Source organism: Lissotriton helveticus, chromosome 9 (assembly GCF_964261635.1).
Source record: "Lissotriton helveticus chromosome 9, aLisHel1.1, whole genome shotgun sequence".
NCBI lineage: Eukaryota > Metazoa > Chordata > Amphibia > Caudata > Salamandridae > Lissotriton > Lissotriton helveticus.
This window is the reverse complement of record NC_136070.1, coordinates 6,674,895-6,694,775: the sequence shown is the minus strand read 5'-3', so window position 1 is coordinate 6,694,775 and position 19,881 is coordinate 6,674,895. Positions and strand designations below refer to the sequence as shown.

Here is a 19,881-nt window from a genome sequence, read left to right as displayed (position 1 = left end):
AGGCCAAACAAATGTCCTCGCGGTTGTCGGGAGAGAAAGAGGTTGCAGACCTCATGGAAGTCGGATTTCAGATACTTTGCCCGACCACTAGTACAGAATATGGACCATTTTCGACCTGAGTAGTTGGAAGTCAAGGGCGTTGGATCGACACAGAGTCAACACCGACGAGGTTGCAGGATTGCCTGTAGGTACGAACATGAGGATGGATTCGAGGGCCCCACAAGAACACTACGAGGAGTTGAACCAGAGCTTTAAATAACACGTCTGAACCTGATGGCAGAGGAAAACATCTAAACAGAGTCTATGCCCATGCGCAATACCACTAATTGGTGGAGCCACCAGACCCCGTGACTCAAGACTCCCTTCAAAGGAAACAAGTTGTACACGTCCGAGCCCTCCACTAGATGGCGAAAGCATGCATAGCATGTGAATCTGCAGCTGCACATGCCACAAACATATAGTCATGTGCTGCAGAAAATTATATGGAAATGATGGATACAGTCACATGTTAGAAGATGTCAGTCACATGTTACAGGATGGATGCTGCAATCACAGCCGTGTCGTGTAGGACATGAAGGATGAGGGGTGGATGCTCAACACCAACAGTGGTATCATGTTATGTGTACTTGCAGAATGAACTATCACCAGAGGGTATTCTGGCATGGAATGTCTGAGCTGCAGTCCCATGGTGCAGGGCAAATTAGTAATATTGTGACAAATTAAGAGGAGCATGATATGGCACAGATTTACTGGGCGCAGTCAGGTGGTTCAAGCGCCTGCCACATGGGTCAAGATGTGGAATGGATTCTATATTTAGAATGATGCAACAGTACTGATGCCATGTCTTCTCTTACATGTTGAAGTGCAGAGTATAAGACAAAGATCATCACCGCAGCCCCTTGGACGAAGCCTCAGCATTAATAATGCCATTATGTGGGTCGGAATCCAAGGCTTTAGTAGCCATGGAAGACGCAGCATCATTGTCAATTTACTGATACCTCGAACAGGAGGGGAAGTTTTATTTTCAACAACCCTCACAGAACACAACAAACAGTTATCAACACCAGGCAAATCATGTCTGCACCTCAGCAAGGGTCAACCAGGAAGGGACACCAGCACAACTTCACCTTCAACTCAGACCATCAATTATTTAACTTTAAAAGCACACCCCTGCTTCTTCGTCACAGAGATATCTTGCAATCGTATCAATAGAGGAGAGGGTACAACTTGACCTTGCTGGAACAAAGACATACTCCCACCGATCTGACCTGCTGGTCACTTACCTTTCCTCTTGTAACACCCTCATTTGTAAGCTCAGAGGTAGAGGGGAACTTGTTTTTCTGTTGTCGCTTGGGACACGAATGCCAACCTAATCCCCTGGACTCCTAGATATACAGGGCGGCCTGACGGGTCTTACCTCATTTTGCCTTTTGAAGTGATGTCCACACGAAGAGGCTCAAATCGGTACGCTGGGGACACAACTTCAACAACATAGGAGCCAGAAGGAACATCATGGACCACAAAGCTGCCATCGGTTCTTAAAAAGAAAATAGATTTCCGGTTTCAAAATTATGTCAGAAAACACAGGCTCATTTTCAAAGCAAAAAAGTGAAAGCGGAGGCAATGCTGTGGAATAAGGAATCAGTTCAGCTGCCTCAAAAACGCCTCCAGGAAGGGGAGCAACCAGCAGCTACTGTCTTTATAGAAGAGGAAAAGTTAATACCAGTTCTTAAACTATTGTCAGTAAAAAAAACTGTTACCATCTGCCAATCCTCATGTGTTCCATATAGAGGGATGCGTGTGATCAATGGACCATTGATAACATCCCCAAGGCACTCAATCTGGTGTTTTTCCTCCAAAAATTCAAATGAGAAATTGATATTTGGACATTCAAAATGTATTTATTTTCATACGTTGATTGTTTGTCAAATTAGTATGATTTACTAAATCAAGCCGAATATTTCATTCATATCGTTATAATTCATTTCTGACAAAACCATTCCTGGTCAGAGGTATATTTCTATTTCAAACGTTCGAAGACTTAGCTCCAATGCATTTCGGGCTATGGCCCTTCATCGGGGAGCATCTATGATAAAAAACAATGATAACGCTATTGTAATATTCATGTGTAACTCGGAAGTTGAACAACAATACAGTCACCTGAATCACGCAAATATAAACCATTTAAAAATAAAACAATTTAACTTGACTGTATGACGTACATTCATTAGCAGATATAAAATAAACGATATAACATATTTGCAGTTGAAGTCACCCTAAAGGACTGAAGTTAAATTCCTGGCCGCTAACAATGTTATGCCTGCGCGTTAAAAAACGATGCTGCATGTTTAACTTACATATCTCCGTGTTTCATGGAATTCCAATGTCGCGGCTCGACCAAATTCAACCGGAAGTATTCCGGCGGTTGTAAAACTACAGCCGGGTTAGGCTGGGTGATATCCTAGTATTAGAAGGACTGTGGTGTCCAGACACCTATGGAGCTAGAAGGCAGACTCCATGTGTGCGCACGGATCTGAAAACTATACTCAATAATGAAATGAATATGCAATAGTCAAATCTGATAGCCAAATTATACATGAATACGAAGCAAAAAAATAAAAATTAAAAATGAAATAAATATTACACATAATGAATTACATGCGTATGCAACAAGCAGAATTAGCGAACAGATAAGCACTAGGATAGTGCATTGTCTCAAATAACAGGCAAATTCCACCCGTTCATTGAGCCCAAAAGGCTTAATCGAATTCAGTTTGTAAATGCAATAATTTTCGCGTTGCAGTAACATCCTGTTATTGTCTCTGCCTTCAGCTTTGTGGATGATTTCTAGTGCCATAAATTTCAATTGAGATATATTGTGATTCATGTCCAAAAAGTGTGTTGCCACTGATGATTTGAGATTTTTTGTTCGTATACTAGATTTATGTTCATTTAAACGAACCTTAAGTTTCCGTTCAGTTTTACCTACATATACTTTTCCGCAAGGACATTTTAAAAGATATATGAGGTTGTTGGAATCACACGTAGCTGTAACATTAAGATGAATATTAAATCCTTTCATGGGGTGTGGAATTGTATTTCCTGTGATGACGTTATGACAATTGTTACAGTTATTGCAAGGTCTAGTCCCTTTAGCCGGGGGATGTTGTTCCATAGGCTGTTTGAGTATCTCTCCTAGATTCTTGCTCCTAGTGTGAGCAAAAATGGGCTTCTCTTTGAACATATCATGAAAGTCAGTTTCTAACTCTAGCATTGGCCAATGCTTTAAGATGATTTTTTTGTAGCTGTTGCTGACATTGGAAAATTTAGAAACAATGACCATCCGGTCACTAGACTGGTCTTTCTTTGACTGCTTTAGCAATTTTGATCGATCCATTTTGTCAACTTCTTTCTTGGCTGATGTCAGTATTTCCTCTGGATATTTTCTCTCTTGAATGAAATGATCAACAGATTTCAAGAGAGAAAATATCCAGAGGAAATACTGACATCAGCCAAGAAAGAAGTTGACAAAATGGATCGATCAAAATTGCTAAAGCAGTCAAAGAAAGACCAGTCTAGTGACCGGATGGTCATTGTTTCTAAATTTTCCAATGTCAGCAACAGCTACAAAAAAATCATCTTAAAGCATTGGCCAATGCTAGAGTTAGAAACTGACTTTCATGATATGTTCAAAGAGAAGCCCATTTTTGCTCACACTAGGAGCAAGAATCTAGGAGAGATACTCAAACAGCCTATGGAACAACATCCCCCGGCTAAAGGGACTAGACCTTGCAATAACTAACAATTGTCATAACGTCATCACAGGAAATACAATTCCACACCCCATGAAAGGATTTAATATTCATCTTAATGTTACAGCTACGTGTGATTCCAACAACCTCATATATCTTTTAAAATGTCCTTGCGGAAAAGTATATGTAGGTAAAACTGAACGGAAACTTAAGGTTCGTTTAAATGAACATAAATCTAGTATACGAACAAAAAATCTCAAATCATCAGTGGCAACACACTTTTTGGACATGAATCACAATATATCTCAATTGAAATTTATGGCACTAGAAATCATCCACAAAGCTGAAGGCAGAGACAATAACAGGATGTTACTGCAACGCGAAAATTATTGCATTTACAAACTGAATTCGATTAAGCCTTTTGGGCTCAATGAACGGGTGGAATTTGCCTGTTATTTATGAGACAATGCACTATCCTAGTGCTTATCTGTTCGCTAATTCTGCTTGTTGCATACGCATGTAATTCATTATGTGTAATATTTATTTCATTTTTAATTTTTATTTTTTTGCTTCGTATTCATGTATAATTTGGCTATCAGATTTGACTATTGCATATTCATTTCATTATTGAGTATAGTTTTCAGATCCGTGCGCACACATGGAGTCTGCCTTCTAGCTCCATAGGTGTCTGGACACCACAGTCCTTCTAATACTAGGATATCACCCAGCCTAACCCGGCTGTAGTTTTACAACCGCCGGAATACTTCCGGTTGAATTTGGTCGAGCCGCGACATTGGAATTCCATGAAACACGGAGATATGTAAGTTAAACATGCAGCATCGTTTTTTAACGCGCAGGCATAACATTGTTAGCGGCCAGGAATTTAACTTCAGTCCTTTAGGGTGACTTCAACTGCAAATATGTTATATCGTTTATTTTATATCTGCTAATGAATGTACGTCATACAGTCAAGTTAAATTGTTTTATTTTTAAATGGTTTATATTTGCGTGATTCAGGTGACTGTATTGTTGTTCAACTTCCGAGTTACACATGAATATTACAATAGCGTTATCATTGTTTTTTATCATAGATGCTCCCCGATGAAGGGCCATAGCCCGAAATGCATTGGAGCTAAGTCTTCGAACGTTTGAAATAGAAATATACCTCTGACCAGGAATGGTTTTGTCAGAAATGAATTATAACGATATGAATGAAATATTCGGCTTGATTTAGTAAATCATACTAATTTGACAAACAATCAACGTATGAAAATAAATAAATTTTGAATGTCCAAATATCAATTTCTCATTTGAATTTTTGGAGGAAAAACACCAGATTGAGTGCCTTGGGGATGTTATCAATGGTCCATTGATCACACGCATTTTTCTAAGTTTAGTCATTCGCCCGAGGGTGATGGGTGAAGCCTAAGAGCACCTACAAAATTTCTAACTTACTCAGAATATAAGTGTACATGCAGTGCGCAGCTCTTCAATCAATTATTCCATATAGAGGGACCAGAACCCTATTGCGGAAATAGTCTGGTAACGGCAAGATTCTAGGAATCTAGAATTATATTGTGTATCACACCTATGTATAAAGCTAAATCTTTTGGGTTTTCTAATATTTAGTTTGTTTTACAAAATGACAGCTGAGATAGCCGCAATAATTTACATTATTCTAATACATAGGGTTTATGTGATGACTGAACATAATAATCTCTTACTGTAAAATAAAAGCTGTGTGTGTCTGCTCCCAGAGGCCCGAGTGAGGTTCAAACATAAAACTATATTCTTCTATATAGAAAGTTTCTCTGGGAGGGGTGTGGGACTCACAACGCTCTCAATCTGGATGATCCCAACTCATCATAGAGAAGATTGAGAAACACCCATCTGTTCTTCTTTTCTCCTGGCGGGCATTCTTTACTCCCTTGAGACTAAGCAGATCTAACTTGGTGTCCCCTCAACAAAGTAGAAGGTTTAGGACAGATCTGCTTTTCTGCGTCAAATGCAACAAACCACTGAAGTTTGCTAGTTATGATAAGCAATGCACACAATACACGCCACAACTTGTGCCAACCGCAATGTTCCAAATACCAATTTACAAGAGGTACAAAAACTAAGAAAAGACCGAAGAGAGTAAGTAACATGGCAGGTGGCCCAAGCTATGACATGAGTGGCCACCATAACTAAAACTAGTAAATATCAGTGTTTTGTCATGTAGGAGCCAGAACCATAACTACACCTTATTTTTCCACTATATGTTTTTTTATTTATTTAGATTTATAGAGCGCCTCATCACCCAGGGGTCTCTAAGCGCTTGTCAGAGAGCATACACTGGTTCAGTGGAAGAACAAGGAGCTACTAGGACATACCCCAGGCATCCCGAAAAAGTGTGGTTTTTAGCTTCTTCCTGACGGGTAGACGGTTCGATTCCTTGCGCAAGTTCACTGGCAAATTATTCCAGGCCACAGGAATTGCATTGGAAAAGGATCGCCCTCCCATGGCAGCTAATTTAAAGCGAGGGCAGACCAAGAGGGTGGCATCTGCTGATCGAAGGGTCCTGCCAGGAACGTAGTGGACTAGGCATTCCTTGATATACTTGGGGCTTGTCCATGCAGGGCTTTATGATTGGTGCAGAGGGCCTTGAACATGATTCGCTGCCTAATTGGGAGCTAATGGAGCTCACATAGCAGTGGTGTAGCATGTGCTCGTCTAGGTTTTTTAAAAATTAATCTTGCCGCATCGTTCATGACTATTTGTAATCTGGCCAGCAGTTGTTGTGGGAGAGCAGCATACAACGAGTTGCCATAATCCAGGCGCGATAAGATCATAGCTGATACTGCCCGTCTAAGAGTAGCCGGGGTTAGAAGTTGTGATATTTTTCACAGTTGTCTTAGTAGACCTACGCAAGTACCGACAACTGAAGAGACTTGTTTTGCCATTGAAAGTTTGGCATCTATATGAATGCCCAACCTTTTCACAGCCGCCGCTGGTTCATGAGAGGGCCCTAACTCATTTGGCCAGAGAAGGTCATTCCAAGGCTGGACGCTGTCGTAATCGCCAGCAGCTCGGTTTTGTCCGGGTTTATCTTTAGTGAATTTGTTGACATCCAATTAACCGTAAATTTTACTATATTTTGTAGCCTAGTATATGCCGATGGTGAATTGTCAATTTGGATAATAATTGGAGAATCATCGGCATAGTTGTACAGCCGGCACTCCATCTGATTTAATGCTGAGATCAAAGGTTGCAAATAGGCATTAAAAAGAAGAGGTGAGAGTGCAGAGCCTTGAGGCACTCCACATGAAAGACCTGCTGGGTTGGAAACCAAGTTTGCCAGTTGGACTCTCAGAGCGGTTTTTAAGAAATGAAGTTAACCAGGCGTGCATGGTGCTCTGAATATGTTCACACGTCACGAGTCAGAGCAACACCAAGTCAGTCTTGTATTGCGACATAAATTATGGAAAACAAGAAGTAGAGATCTCTGGGCAATTCCCAAGTTTCAGGTGGAGAGCAGCTCCTTATTATAGTGCTCTCTACAACACCAGTGACATACTAATACTAACCACCTCAAACGTCTGCTTTTCTAGCAGAGCTTTTAGGAATAGGAGTATCAGGCCACACTAAGCTAGAAAAGTGACTAACTGTTTTGTAAAAAAAAATCTTTAAACATAGGATTAGCCAGTGTCATTCAAACCAAGCTGAAAAACGACAAAAGCGTTTCACCACCCCGGCGCAGTGTTCCAGCTTTGGATTGGTAAAATGCCATACAAGCCAAGGGGAATGAAAACAAGTAGTCTCTGACATGTTTCACTTTTGTTAGAACTCCTCCGAGAGACACAGTTGTTTCCAGACAAAGAGCATCAAAAGCAATCCTCTTTCAAGCTTAGAGTGCTGCATAATTATGCAATAAAGGAAGAAGGGAACCCTAGGTAATTCCTAAGATTTAGGTGGCAAGCAGCTCCTTCATATAGGGCACCTCAAACGTCTGTTTTGCGGACAGGTTTTAAGCACACGGTGAGTGTATGGTTATCCACATTCATTCAATTTGATGACCCATCCACGAAAACAGAAGAGTATGTACCGTTCTGACTCGAAAATACAATAGCTAATATGCCATACAACCATCCTCCACGTATACTGGATGCAAATCCTAGTTCACTTGGCAACTATTTGATATAATTTGGAAGGAAGATTTACTTAAAACATCACAAAGACCAAACCTTCAAATCACTTTATGGAACTTATCACTGGTAACATAGCTAAAGATATTTAGACACATACACTCCCCTACAAAACTGGTCAAACTCTCGGCCAAGGGACAGTTCACTCAAGATGGCAGAACTTCACGTGGAGAATTGAACATAGGTGTTCTTGCAGTCTGTCGTTTATCTCCAGCATACAATTTATAGCACAAGGAAACATCTTGTTTCTGCATATCAGGTGTCATACCTCAGCCCAAGATGTCTGCAACATGCAGATAAAGCAGCGGTTTAAGTCTTACAATTGTTTTAGATACTTACTTCATGTTAATTTAAGCACAACTTTGTCTCACTCACTTTATATTTATTCAGGTCGGAGATTCCCATGGACACTGCCACCAGACACCCTTTAAAGTATTGTGTGCCCCACATTACTGGTAGATTGTTTGCAGTTTCACGGGTAGGTTCAATACCCAGTTTTGCCAATAGAATACTATTGTTTTCACTTCTATGCAATGTATGGTTCTGACACTTACTATTTCTGTGACATGTTCATGTATTCCTCACCATGTGCTGACAATTCCTGGGCAACGTGTCTCCATAATGCTCATGGGCGAGAACGCTATTGAGACTGAAGTACAATACTTATCAAGTGTCCTCACACACATCCTTATAATAATAAGTTGCCACCACACACATTTGTTTACGTTGGGATGCCCCTGAACTATATAAACGGTAAACTGGCTGTTTTACCTTTAACCGAATTCAACCATTTTTTGGGACTAATTGATGACCCGAGGATCCTGATCCCGGATTCATCATTCACTTCACAGCAAGCATTCTCCCCTTCTACTTGGTCGAGTATTTATCCATTATATTTATTTATTAGTACCTATCACTTTTAGGGTAGTGTTCTAGTCTGAGTTATATTTATATCGGCCTTTCTTGGAGTTCATCTCCGATTACCCTTACTTATCATTTTGTTTGGGTACATACTGGAGGAACCAACGCTCTGAGGATCTCCTAATGCAGGATTTCTAACACTTCCTCATTTATCGCTATTAAGTATTTTAAGTCAGTGCTTTAGGTTTGATATTTTCATATGTTTCTGGCATGTGCATTCCCTGAAATGCAATGTTTGTGTGGCCCTCCCCTCAGGGGTCTCTCTGTGGGGCTGTCTCGGGGGAGTGTGTCTCTTCTGAGGGGTCTCAGTGTGGGGGTGTCAGAGGGGGGGAGGGCTCTCTTCTCAGGGGTCTCTGGGCTCTCAGTGTGGGGGTGTCAGAGGGAGGGAGGGCTCTCTTCTCAGGGGTCTCTGGGCTCTCAGTGTGGGGGTGTCAGAGGGAGGGAGGGCTCTCTTCTCAGGGGTCTCTCTGGGCTCTCAGTGTGGGGGTGTCAGGGGGGGGCTCTCTTCTCAGGGGTCTCGTAGGGCTCTCAGTGTGGGGGTGTCAGAGGGAGGGAGGGCTCTCTTCTCAGGGGTCTCTCTGGGCTCTCAGTGCGGGGGTGTCAGAGGGAGGGAGGGCTCTCTTCTCAGGGGTCTCTCTGGGCTCTCAGTGTGGGGGTGTCAGGGGGGGGCTCTCTTCTCAGGGGTCTCTGGGCTCTCAGTGTGGGGGTGTCAGAGGGGGGGGCTCTCTTCTCAGGGGTCTCGTAGGGCTCTCAGTGTGGGGGTGTCGGAGGGAGGGAGGGCTCTCTTCTCAGGGGTCTCTGGGCTCTCAGTGTGGGGGTGTCAGAGGGAGGGAGGGCTCTCTTCTCAGGGGTCTCTGGGCTCTCAGTGTGGGGGTGTCAGAGGGAGGGAGGGCTCTCTTCTCAGGGGTCTCGTAGGGGTCTCAGTGTGGGGGTGTCGGAGGGAGGGAGGGCTCTCTTCTCAGGGGTCTCTGGGCTCTCAGTGTGGGGGTGTCGGAGGGAGGGAGGGCTCTCTTCTCAGGGGTCTCTGGGCTCTCAGTGTGGGGGTGTCGGAGGGAGGGAGGGCTCTCTTCTCAGGGGTCTCTGGGCTCTCAGTGTGGGGGTGTCAGGGGGGGAGGGCTCTCAGGGGTCTCTGGGCTCTCAGTGTGGGGGTGTCAGAGGGAGGGAGGGCTCTCTTCTCAGGGGTCTCTGGGCTCTCAGTGTGGGGGTGTCAGAGGGAGGGAGGGCTCTCTTCTCAGGGGTCTCTGGGCTCTCAGTGTGGGGGTGTCAGAGGGAGGGAGGGCTCTCTTCTCAGGGGTCTCTGGGCTCTCAGTGTGGGGGTGTCAGAGGGAGGGAGGGCTCTCTTCTCAGGGGTCTCTCTGGGCTCTCAGTGTGGGGGTGTCAGAGGGAGGGAGGGCTCTCTTCTCAGGGGTCTCTGGGCTCTCAGTGTGGGGGTGTCAGAGGGAGGGAGGGCTCTCTTCTCAGGGGTCTCTCTGGGCTCTCAGTGTGGGGGTGTCAGAGGGGGGGCTCTCTTCTCAGGGGTCTCTCTGGGCTCTCAGTGTGGGGGTGTCAGAGGGGGGGAGGGCTCTCTTCTCAGGGGTCTCTGGGCTCTCAGTGTGGGGGTGTCAGAGGGAGGGAGGGCTCTCTTCTCAGGGGTCTCTGGGCTCTCAGTGTGGGGGTGTCAGAGGGAGGGAGGGCTCTCTTCTCAGGGGTCTCTGGGCTCTCAGTGTGGGGGTGTCAGAGGGAGGGAGGGCTCTCTTCTCAGGGGTCTCTGGGCTCTCAGTGTGGGGGTGTCAGAGGGAGGGAGGGCTCTCTTCTCAGGGGTCTCGTAGGGCTCTCAGTGTGGGGGTGTCAGAGGGAGGGCTCTCTTAGGGGTCTCTGGGCTCTCAGTGTGGGGGTGTCAGAGGGAGGGAGGGCTCTCTTCTCAGGGGTCTCTGGGCTCTCAGTGTGGGGGTGTCAGAGGGAGGGAGGGCTCTCTTCTCAGGGGTCTCTGGGCTCTCAGTGTGGGGGTGTCAGAGGGAGGGAGGGCTCTCTTCTCAGGGGTCTCTGGGCTCTCAGTGTGGGGGTGTCAGAGGGAGGGAGGGCTCTCTTCTCAGGGGTCTCTCTGGGCTCTCAGTGTGGGGGTGTCAGAGGGGGGGAGGGCTCTCTTCTCAGGGGTCTCTGGGCTCTCAGTGTGGGGGTGTCAGAGGGAGGGAGGGCTCTCTTCTCAGGGGTCTCTGGGCTCTCAGTGTGGGGGTGTCAAAGGGAGTCAGGGCTCTCTTCTCAGGGGTCTCTGGGCTCTCAGTGTGGGGGTGTCAGAGGGGGGGCTCTCTTCTCAGGGGTCTCTGGGCTCTCAGTGTGGGGGTGTCAGAGGGAGGGAGGGCTCTCTTCTCAGGGGTCTCTGGGCTCTCAGTGTGGGGGTGTCGGAGGGAGGGAGGGCTCTCTTCTCAGGGGTCTCTGGGCTCTCAGTGTGGGGGTGTCAGAGGGAGGGAGGGCTCTCTTCTCAGGGGTCTCTGGGCTCTCAGTGTGGGGGTGTCAGGGGGGGAGGGCTCTCAGGGGTCTCTGGGCTCTCAGTGTGGGGGTGTCAGAGGGAGGGAGGGCTCTCTTCTCAGGGGTCTCTGGGCTCTCAGTGTGGGGGTGTCAGAGGGGGGGAGGGCTCTCTTCTCAGGGGTCTCTGGGCTCTCAGTGCGGGGGTGTCGGAGGGAGGGAGGGCTCTTCTCAGGGGTCTCTGGGCTCTCAGTGTGGGGGTGTCGGAGGGGGGGAGGGCTCTCTTCTCAGGGGTCTCTGGGCTCAGTGTGGGGGTGTCGGAGGGAGGGAGGGCTCTCTTCTCAGGGGTCTCTCTGGGCTCTCAGTGTGGGGGTGTCAGAGGGAGGGAGGGCTCTCTTCTCAGGGGTCTCTGGGCTCTCAGTGTGGGGGTGTCAGAGGGAGGGAGGGCTCTCTTCTCAGGGGTCTCTCTGGGCTCTCAGTGTGGGGGTGTCAGAGGGAGGGAGGGCTCTTCTCAGGGGTCTCGTAGGGCTCTCAGTGTGGGGGTGTCAGAGGGAGGGAGGGCTCTCTTCTCAGGGGTCTCTCTGGGCTCTCAGTGTGGGGGTGTCAGAGGGAGGGAGGGCTCTCTTCTCAGGGGTCTCTCTGGGCTCTCAGTGTGGGGGTGTCAGAGGGAGGGAGGGCTCTTCTCAGGGGTCTCTCTGGGCTCTCAGTGTGGGGGTGTCAGAGGGAGGGAGGGCTCTCTTCTCAGGGGTCTCTCTGGGCTCTCAGTGTGGGGGTGTCAGAGGGGGGGCTCTCTTCTCAGGGGTCTCTGGGCTCTCAGTGTGGGGGTGTCAGAGGGAGGGGGGCTCTCTTAGGGGTCTCTCTGGGCTCTCAGTGTGGGGGTGTCAGAGGGGGGGAGGGCTCTCTTCTCAGGGGTCTCTGGGCTCTCAGTGTGGGGGTGTCAGAGGGAGGGAGGGCTCTCTTCTCAGGGGTCTCTGGGCTCTCAGTGTGGGGGTGTCAGAGGGAGGGAGGGCTCTCTTCTCAGGGGTCTCTCTGGGCTCTCAGTGTGGGGGTGTCAGAGGGGGGGCTCTCTTCTCAGGGGTCTCTCTGGGCTCTCAGTGTGGGGGTGTCAGAGGGGGGGAGGGCTCTCTTCTCAGGGGTCTCTGGGCTCTCAGTGTGGGGGTGTCAGAGGGAGGGAGGGCTCTCTTCTCAGGGGTCTCTGGGCTCTCAGTGTGGGGGTGTCAGAGGGAGGGAGGGCTCTCTTCTCAGGGGTCTCTGGGCTCTCAGTGTGGGGGTGTCAGAGGGAGGGAGGGCTCTCTTCTCAGGGGTCTCTGGGCTCTCAGTGTGGGGGTGTCAGAGGGAGGGAGGGCTCTCTTCTCAGGGGTCTCTCTGGGCTCTCAGTGTGGGGGTGTCAGAGGGAGGGAGGGCTCTCTTCTCAGGGGTCTCTGGGCTCTCAGTGTGGGGGTGTCAGGGGGGGAGGGCTCTCAGGGGTCTCTGGGCTCTCAGTGTGGGGGTGTCAGAGGGAGGGAGGGCTCTCTTGTCAGGGGTCTCTGGGCTCTCAGTGTGGGGGTGTCAGAGGGAGGGAGGGCTCTCTTCTCAGGGGTCTCTGGGCTCTCAGTGTGGGGGTGTCAGAGGGAGGGAGGGCTCTCTTCTCAGGGGTCTCTGGGCTCTCAGTGTGGGGGTGTCAGAGGGAGGGAGGGCTCTCTTCTCAGGGGTCTCTCTGGGCTCTCAGTGTGGGGGTGTCAGAGGGAGGGAGGGCTCTCTTCTCAGGGGTCTCTGGGCTCTCAGTGTGGGGGTGTCAGGGGGGGAGGGCTCTCAGGGGTCTCTGGGCTCTCAGTGTGGGGGTGTCAGAGGGAGGGAGGGCTCTCTTCTCAGGGGTCTCTGGGCTCTCAGTGTGGGGGTGTCAGAGGGAGGGAGGGCTCTCTTCTCAGGGGTCTCTGGGCTCTCAGTGTGGGGGTGTCAGAGGGAGGGAGGGCTCTCTTCTCAGGGGTCTCTCTGGGCTCTCAGTGTGGGGGTGTCAGAGGGAGGGAGGGCTCTCTTCTCAGGGGTCTCTGGGCTCTCAGTGTGGGGGTGTCAGAGGGAGGGAGGGCTCTCTTCTCAGGGGTGTCTCTGGGCTCTCAGTGTGGGGGTGTCAGAGGGAGGGAGGGCTCTCTTCTCAGGGGTCTCTGGGCTCTCAGTGTGGGGGTGTCAGGGGGGGAGGGCTCTCAGGGGTCTCTGGGCTCTCAGTGTGGGGGTGTCAGAGGGAGGGAGGGCTCTCTTCTCAGGGGTCTCTGGGCTCTCAGTGTGGGGGTGTCAGAGGGAGGGAGGGCTCTCTTCTCAGGGGTCTCTGGGCTCTCAGTGTGGGGGTGTCAGAGGGAGGGAGGGCTCTCTTCTCAGGGGTCTCTGGGCTCTCAGTGTGGGGGTGTCAGAGGGAGGGAGGGCTCTCTTCTCAGGGGTCTCTGGGCTCTCAGTGTGGGGGTGTCAGAGGGAGGGAGGGCTCTCTTCTCAGGGGTCTCTCTGGGCTCTCAGTGTGGGGGTGTCAGAGGGAGGGAGGGCTCTCTTCTCAGGGGTCTCTGGGCTCTCAGTGTGGGGGTGTCGGAGGGAGGGAGGGCTCTCTTCTCAGGGGTCTCTGGGCTCTCAGTGTGGGGGTGTCAGAGGGAGGGAGGGCTCTCTTCTCAGGGGTCTCTGGGCTCTCAGTGTGGGGGTGTCAGGGGGGGAGGGCTCTCAGGGGTCTCTGGGCTCTCAGTGTGGGGGTGTCAGAGGGAGGGAGGGCTCTCTTCTCAGGGGTCTCTCTGGGCTCTCAGTGTGGGGGTGTCAGAGGGAGGGAGGGCTCTTCTCAGGGGTCTCGTAGGGCTCTCAGTGTGGGGGTGTCAGAGGGAGGGAGGGCTCTCTTCTCAGGGGTCTCTCTGGGCTCTCAGTGTGGGGGTGTCAGAGGGAGGGAGGGCTCTCTTCTCAGGGGTCTCTCTGGGCTCTCAGTGTGGGGGTGTCAGAGGGAGGGAGGGCTCTTCTCAGGGGTCTCTCTGGGCTCTCAGTGTGGGGGTGTCAGAGGGAGGGAGGGCTCTCTTCTCAGGGGTCTCTCTGGGCTCTCAGTGTGGGGGTGTCAGAGGGGGGGCTCTCTTCTCAGGGGTCTCTGGGCTCTCAGTGTGGGGGTGTCAGAGGGAGGGGGGCTCTCTTAGGGGTCTCTCTGGGCTCTCAGTGTGGGGGTGTCAGAGGGGGGGAGGGCTCTCTTCTCAGGGGTCTCTGGGCTCTCAGTGTGGGGGTGTCAGAGGGAGGGAGGGCTCTCTTCTCAGGGGTCTCTGGGCTCTCAGTGTGGGGGTGTCAGAGGGAGGGAGGGCTCTCTTCTCAGGGGTCTCTCTGGGCTCTCAGTGTGGGGGTGTCAGAGGGGGGGCTCTCTTCTCAGGGGTCTCTCTGGGCTCTCAGTGTGGGGGTGTCAGAGGGGGGGAGGGCTCTCTTCTCAGGGGTCTCTGGGCTCTCAGTGTGGGGGTGTCAGAGGGAGGGAGGGCTCTCTTCTCAGGGGTCTCTGGGCTCTCAGTGTGGGGGTGTCAGAGGGAGGGAGGGCTCTCTTCTCAGGGGTCTCTGGGCTCTCAGTGTGGGGGTGTCAGAGGGAGGGAGGGCTCTCTTCTCAGGGGTCTCTGGGGTCTCAGTGTGGGGGTGTCAGAGGGAGGGAGGGCTCTCTTCTCAGGGGTCTCTGGGCTCTCAGTGCGGAGGTGTCAGAGGGAGGGAGGGCTCTCTTCTCAGGGGTCTCTCTGGGCTCTCAGTGTGGGGGTGTCAGAGGGGGGGAGGGCTCTCTTCTCAGGGGTCTCTCTGGGCTCTCAGTGTGGGGGTGTCAGAGGGGGGGAGGGCTCTCTTCTCAGGGGTCTCTGGGCTCTCAGTGTGGGGGTGTCAGAGGGAGGGAGGGCTCTCTTCTCAGGGGTCTCGTAGGGCTCTCAGTGTGGGGGTGTCAGGGAGGGCTCTCTTAGGGGTCTCTCTGGGCTCTCAGTGTGGGGGTGTCAGAGGGAGGGAGGGCTCTCTTCTCAGGGGTCTCTCTGGGCTCTCAGTGTGGGGGTGTCAGAGGGAGGGGGGGCTCTCTTCTCAGGGGTCTCTGGGCTCTCAGTGTGGGGGTGTCAGAGGGAGGGAGGGCTCTCTTCTCAGGGGTCTCTCTGGGCTCTCAGTGTGGGGGTGTCAGGGGGGGAGGGGGGGCTCTCTTCTCAGGGGTCTCTGGGCTCTCAGTGTGGGGGTGTCAGGGGGGGAGGGGGGGCTCTCTTCTCAGGGGTCTCTGGGCTCTCAGTGTGGGGGTGTCAGAGGGAGGGGGGGCTCTCTTCTCAGGGGTCTCTCTGGGCTCTCAGTGTGGGGGTGTCAGAGGGAGGGAGGGCTCTTCTCAGGGGTCTCTCTGGGCTCTCAGTGTGGGGGTGTCAGAGGGAGGGAGGGCTCTCTTAGGGGTCTCTCTCGGCTCTCAGTGTGGGGGTGTCAGAGGGAGGGAGGGCTCTCTTCTCAGGGGTCTCTGGGCTCTCAGTGTGGGGGTGTCAGAGGGAGGGAGGGCTCTCTTCTCAGGGGTCTCTCTGGGCTCTCAGTGTGGGGGTGTCAGAGGGAGGGAGGGCTCTCTTCTCAGGGGTCTCTGGGCTCTCAGTGTGGGGGTGTCGGAGGGAGGGAGGGCTCTCTTCTCAGGGGTCTCTGGGCTCTCAGTGTGGGGGTGTCAGAGGGAGGGAGGGCTCTCTTCTCAGGGGTCTCTGGGCTCTCAGTGTGGGGGTGTCAGGGGGGGAGGGCTCTCAGGGGTCTCTGGGCTCTCAGTGTGGGGGTGTCAGAGGGAGGGAGGGCTCTCTTCTCAGGGGTCTCTGGGCTCTCAGTGTGGGGGTGTCAGAGGGGGGGAGGGCTCTCTTCTCAGGGGTCTCTGGGCTCTCAGTGTGGGGGTGTCAGAGGGAGGGAGGGCTCTCTTCTCAGGGGTCTCTCTGGGCTCTCAGTGTGGGGGTGTCAGAGGGGGGGAGGGCTCTCTTCTCAGGGGTCTCTGGGCTCTCAGTGTGGGGGTGTCAGAGGGAGGGAGGGCTCTCTTCTCAGGGGTCTCTCTGGGCTCTCAGTGTGGGGGTGTCAGAGGGAGGGAGGGCTCTCTTCTCAGGGGTCTCTGGGCTCTCAGTGTGGGGGTGTCAGAGGGAGGGAGGGCTCTCTTCTCAGGGGTCTCTCTGGGCTCTCAGTGTGGGGGTGTCAGAGGGAGGGAGGGCTCTCTTCTCAGGGGTCTCTCTGGGCTCTCAGTGTGGGGGTGTCAGAGGGGGGGAGGGCTCTCTTCTCAGGGGTCTCTGGGCTCTCAGTGTGGGGGTGTCAGAGGGAGGGAGGGCTCTCTTCTCAGGGGTCTCTCTGGGCTCTCAGTGTGGGGGTGTCAGAGGGAGGGAGGGCTCTCTTCTCAGGGGTCTCTCTGGGCTCTCAGTGTGGGGGTGTCAGAGGGGGGGAGGGCTCTCTTCTCAGGGGTCTCTGGGCTCTCAGTGTGGGGGTGTCAGAGGGAGGGAGGGCTCTCTTCTCAGGGGTCTCTCTGGGCTCTCAGTGTGGGGGTGTCAGAGGGAGGGAGGGCTCTCTTCTCAGGGGTCTCTGGGCTCTCAGTGTGGGGGTGTCAGGGGGGGAGGGCTCTCAGGGGTCTCTGGGCTCTCAGTGTGGGGGTGTCAGAGGGAGGGAGGGCTCTCTTCTCAGGGGTCTCTCTGGGCTCTCAGTGTGGGGGTGTCAGAGGGAGGGAGGGCTCTCTTCTCAGGGGTCTCTCTGGGCTCTCAGTGTGGGGGTGTCAGAGGGGGGGAGGGCTCTCTTCTCAGGGGTCTCTGGGCTCTCAGTGTGGGGGTGTCAGAGGGAGGGAGGGCTCTCTTCTCAGGGGTCTCTGGGCTCTCAGTGTGGGGGTGTCAGAGGGAGGGAGGGCTCTCTTAGGGGTCTCTGGGCTCTCAGTGTGGGGGTGTCAGAGGGAGGGAGGGCTCTCTTCTCAGGGGTCTCTCTGGGCTCTCAGTGTGGGGGTGTCAGAGGGGGGGAGGGCTCTCTTCTCAGGGGTCTCTGGGCTCTCAGTGTGGGGGTGTCAGAGGGAGGGAGGGCTCTCTTCTCAGGGGTCTCTCTGGGCTCTCAGTGTGGGGGTGTCAGAGGGAGGGAGGGCTCTCTTCTCAGGGGTCTCTGGGCTCTCAGTGTGGGGGTGTCAGAGGGAGGGAGGGCTCTCTTCTCAGGGGTCTCTGGGCTCTCAGTGTGGGGGTGTCAGAGGGGGGGAGGGCTCTCTTCTCAGGGGTCTCTGGGCTCTCAGTGTGGGGGTGTCAGAGGGAGGGAGGGCTCTCTTCTCAGGGGTCTCTCTGGGCTCTCAGTGTGGGGGTGTCAGAGGGGGGGAGGGCTCTCTTCTCAGGGGTCTCTGGGCTCTCAGTGTGGGGGTGTCAGAGGGAGGGAGGGCTCTCTTCTCAGGGGTCTCTGGGCTCTCAGTGTGGGGGTGTCAGAGGGAGGGAGGGCTCTCTTCTCAGGGGTCTCTCTGGGCTCTCAGTGTGGGGGTGTCAGAGGGAGGGAGGGCTCTCTTCTCAGGGGTCTCTCTGGGCTCTCAGTGTGGGGGTGTCGGAGGGAGGGAGGGCTCTCTTCTCAGGGGTCTCTGGGCTCTCAGTGTGGGGGTGTCGGAGGGAGGGAGGGCTCTCTTCTCAGGGGTCTCTGGGCTCTCAGTGTGGGGGTGTCAGAGGGAGGGAGGGCTCTCTTCTCAGGGGTCTCTGGGCTCTCAGTGTGGGGGTGTCAGAGGGAGGGAGGGCTCTCTTCTCAGGGGTCTCAGTCTGGGGGTGTCAGAGGGAGGGCTCTCTTCTCTGGGCTCTCAGTGTGGGGGTGTCAGAGGGGGGGGGGGGGCTCTCTTAGGGGTCTCTCTGGGCTCTCAGTGCGGGGGTGTCAGGGGGGGCTCTCAGGGGTGGGGAGGGGGTGCGTCAAAGGGAGTCAGGGCTCTCTTAGGGGTCTCTCTGGGCTCTCAGTGTGGGGGTGTCAGAGGGAGGGAGGGCTCTCTTCTCAGGGGTCTCTGGGCTCTCAGTGTGGGGGTGTCAGAGGGAGGGAGGGCTCTCTTCTCAGGGGTCTCTCTGGGCTCTCAGTGTGGGGGTGTCGGAGGGAGGGAGGGCTCTCTTCTCAGGGGTCTCTGGGCTCTCAGTGTGGGGGTGTCGGAGGGAGGGAGGGCTCTCTTCTCAGGGGTCTCTGGGCTCTCAGTGTGGGGGTGTCAGAGGGGGGGGCTCTCTTCTCAGGGGTCTCTCTGGGCTCTCAGTGTGGGGGTGTCAGGGGGGCTCTCTTCTCAGGGGTCTCTGGGCTCTCAGTGTGGGGGTGTCAGAGGGAGGGAGGGCTCTCTTCTCAGGGGTCTCTGGGCTCTCAGTGTGGGGGTGTCAGAGGGAGGGAGGGCTCTCTTCTCAGGGGTCTCAGTCTGGGGGTGTCAGAGGGAGGGCTCTCTTCTCTGGGCTCTCAGTGTGGGGGTGTCAGAGGGGGGGGGGGGGCTCTCTTAGGGGTCTCTCTGGGCTCTCAGTGCGGGGGTGTCAGGGGGGGCTCTCAGGGGTGGGGAGGGGGTGCGTCAAAGGGAGTCAGGGCTCTCTTAGGGGTCTCTCTGGGCTCTCAGTGTGGGGGTGTCAGAGGGAGGGAGGGCTCTCTTCTCAGGGGTCTCTCTGGGCTCTCAGTGTGGGGGTGTCAGAGGGAGGGAGGGCTCTCTTAGGGGTCTCTCTGGGCTCTCAGTGTGGGGGTGTCAGAGGGGGGCTCTCTCCTCTCAGGGCCCTCCTAACATGTCTGGGGGCCTCTCTCAGGGGCTCTTCGCAGGGTTGTCTCGGAGGTCGTTTCTCGGGGGTACAGTCCCCCTCCTCCCCCTGTGCCCCCCCCCGGTGCCCCCTGTGGCCCCCCCGGTGGCCCCCGGGCCCCTCACCTGATGAAGCCCACGTGCTCCTCGCCCTCCACCAGCACGCGGGCGGCTCCGATCCAGTCCTGCGGCCGCGCCCCGGGCACCACGGCGCGGCCCTCGATGCGGAAGCGCTCGGGGCCCCCGGAGCCGGCGGTGAACTCCGGCTCGAAGGCGCGCGCGGCCCCGAGGAGCAGCAGCGGGAGGAGCGCGGCGAGGAGGAGGGCCATCGCGGCGGCGGCGGCGGGGGGGTCCGGGGGGGGCTCACGGGCTGAGGGGGGGCCGGAAGCTGAGGCTGACGGGAGGCTCCGTTCACGTCGCACCGGCTCTGTCAACACTCTCCCGTGACGTCAGCGCGCATCGGTCACCCTGGGGTCACTGTCGGCACAGGAAGTGCACAGCGCGCATGCGCGTTTATAACTTGTCCTGATGGCAGCCATCTGCAAGTCAGGCACAGTATATGGCGCGGAGCCTGTATGGATGTACGGAATACGAACGCGCATACGTTGGTCGTTATTAGCCCCAGTGACGACAGCACGCATAGTTCACTCCGCTGTCACTGTGGCACATGCGCAATCGGAACGTGTCCAGGCAGCAGCCATCTTTATATCAGGCACACATAGCTCCCATGGTTTCAATCATATTGCTTCTCTTATGTGTGACATTTCCATAATTTCAGTGTAATTATGAGTGACATTCTACGACTATGAGTGACATTTAACGACTATGAGTGACACTTTATCGCGAGCAAAATAAAAAATGATGGAAAGCGATAAATATTAGAAATGACAGCCTTTTGTCAATGGGA

General features: G+C 53.5%; 1 protein-coding gene across 1 annotated transcript in view; it reads right to left on the bottom strand.

Moving 5' to 3' along the window:
• EMC7 (ER membrane protein complex subunit 7) overlaps nt 1-19,445 on the bottom strand; it is a 76,697-nt gene extending 57,252 nt beyond the window's left edge. Inside the window, exons 1-2 of the mRNA XM_078659342.1 lie at nt 19,101-19,445; nt 1,418-1,537 (exon numbers count right to left, since the gene is read on the bottom strand). Coding sequence (XP_078515468.1) covers nt 1,418-1,537; nt 19,101-19,303 — 323 coding nt within the window. The 5' untranslated portion in view covers nt 19,304-19,445. The remainder of the gene's footprint in view (nt 1-1,417; nt 1,538-19,100) is intronic.
• Nucleotides 19,446-19,881: the final 436 nt, after the last annotated feature.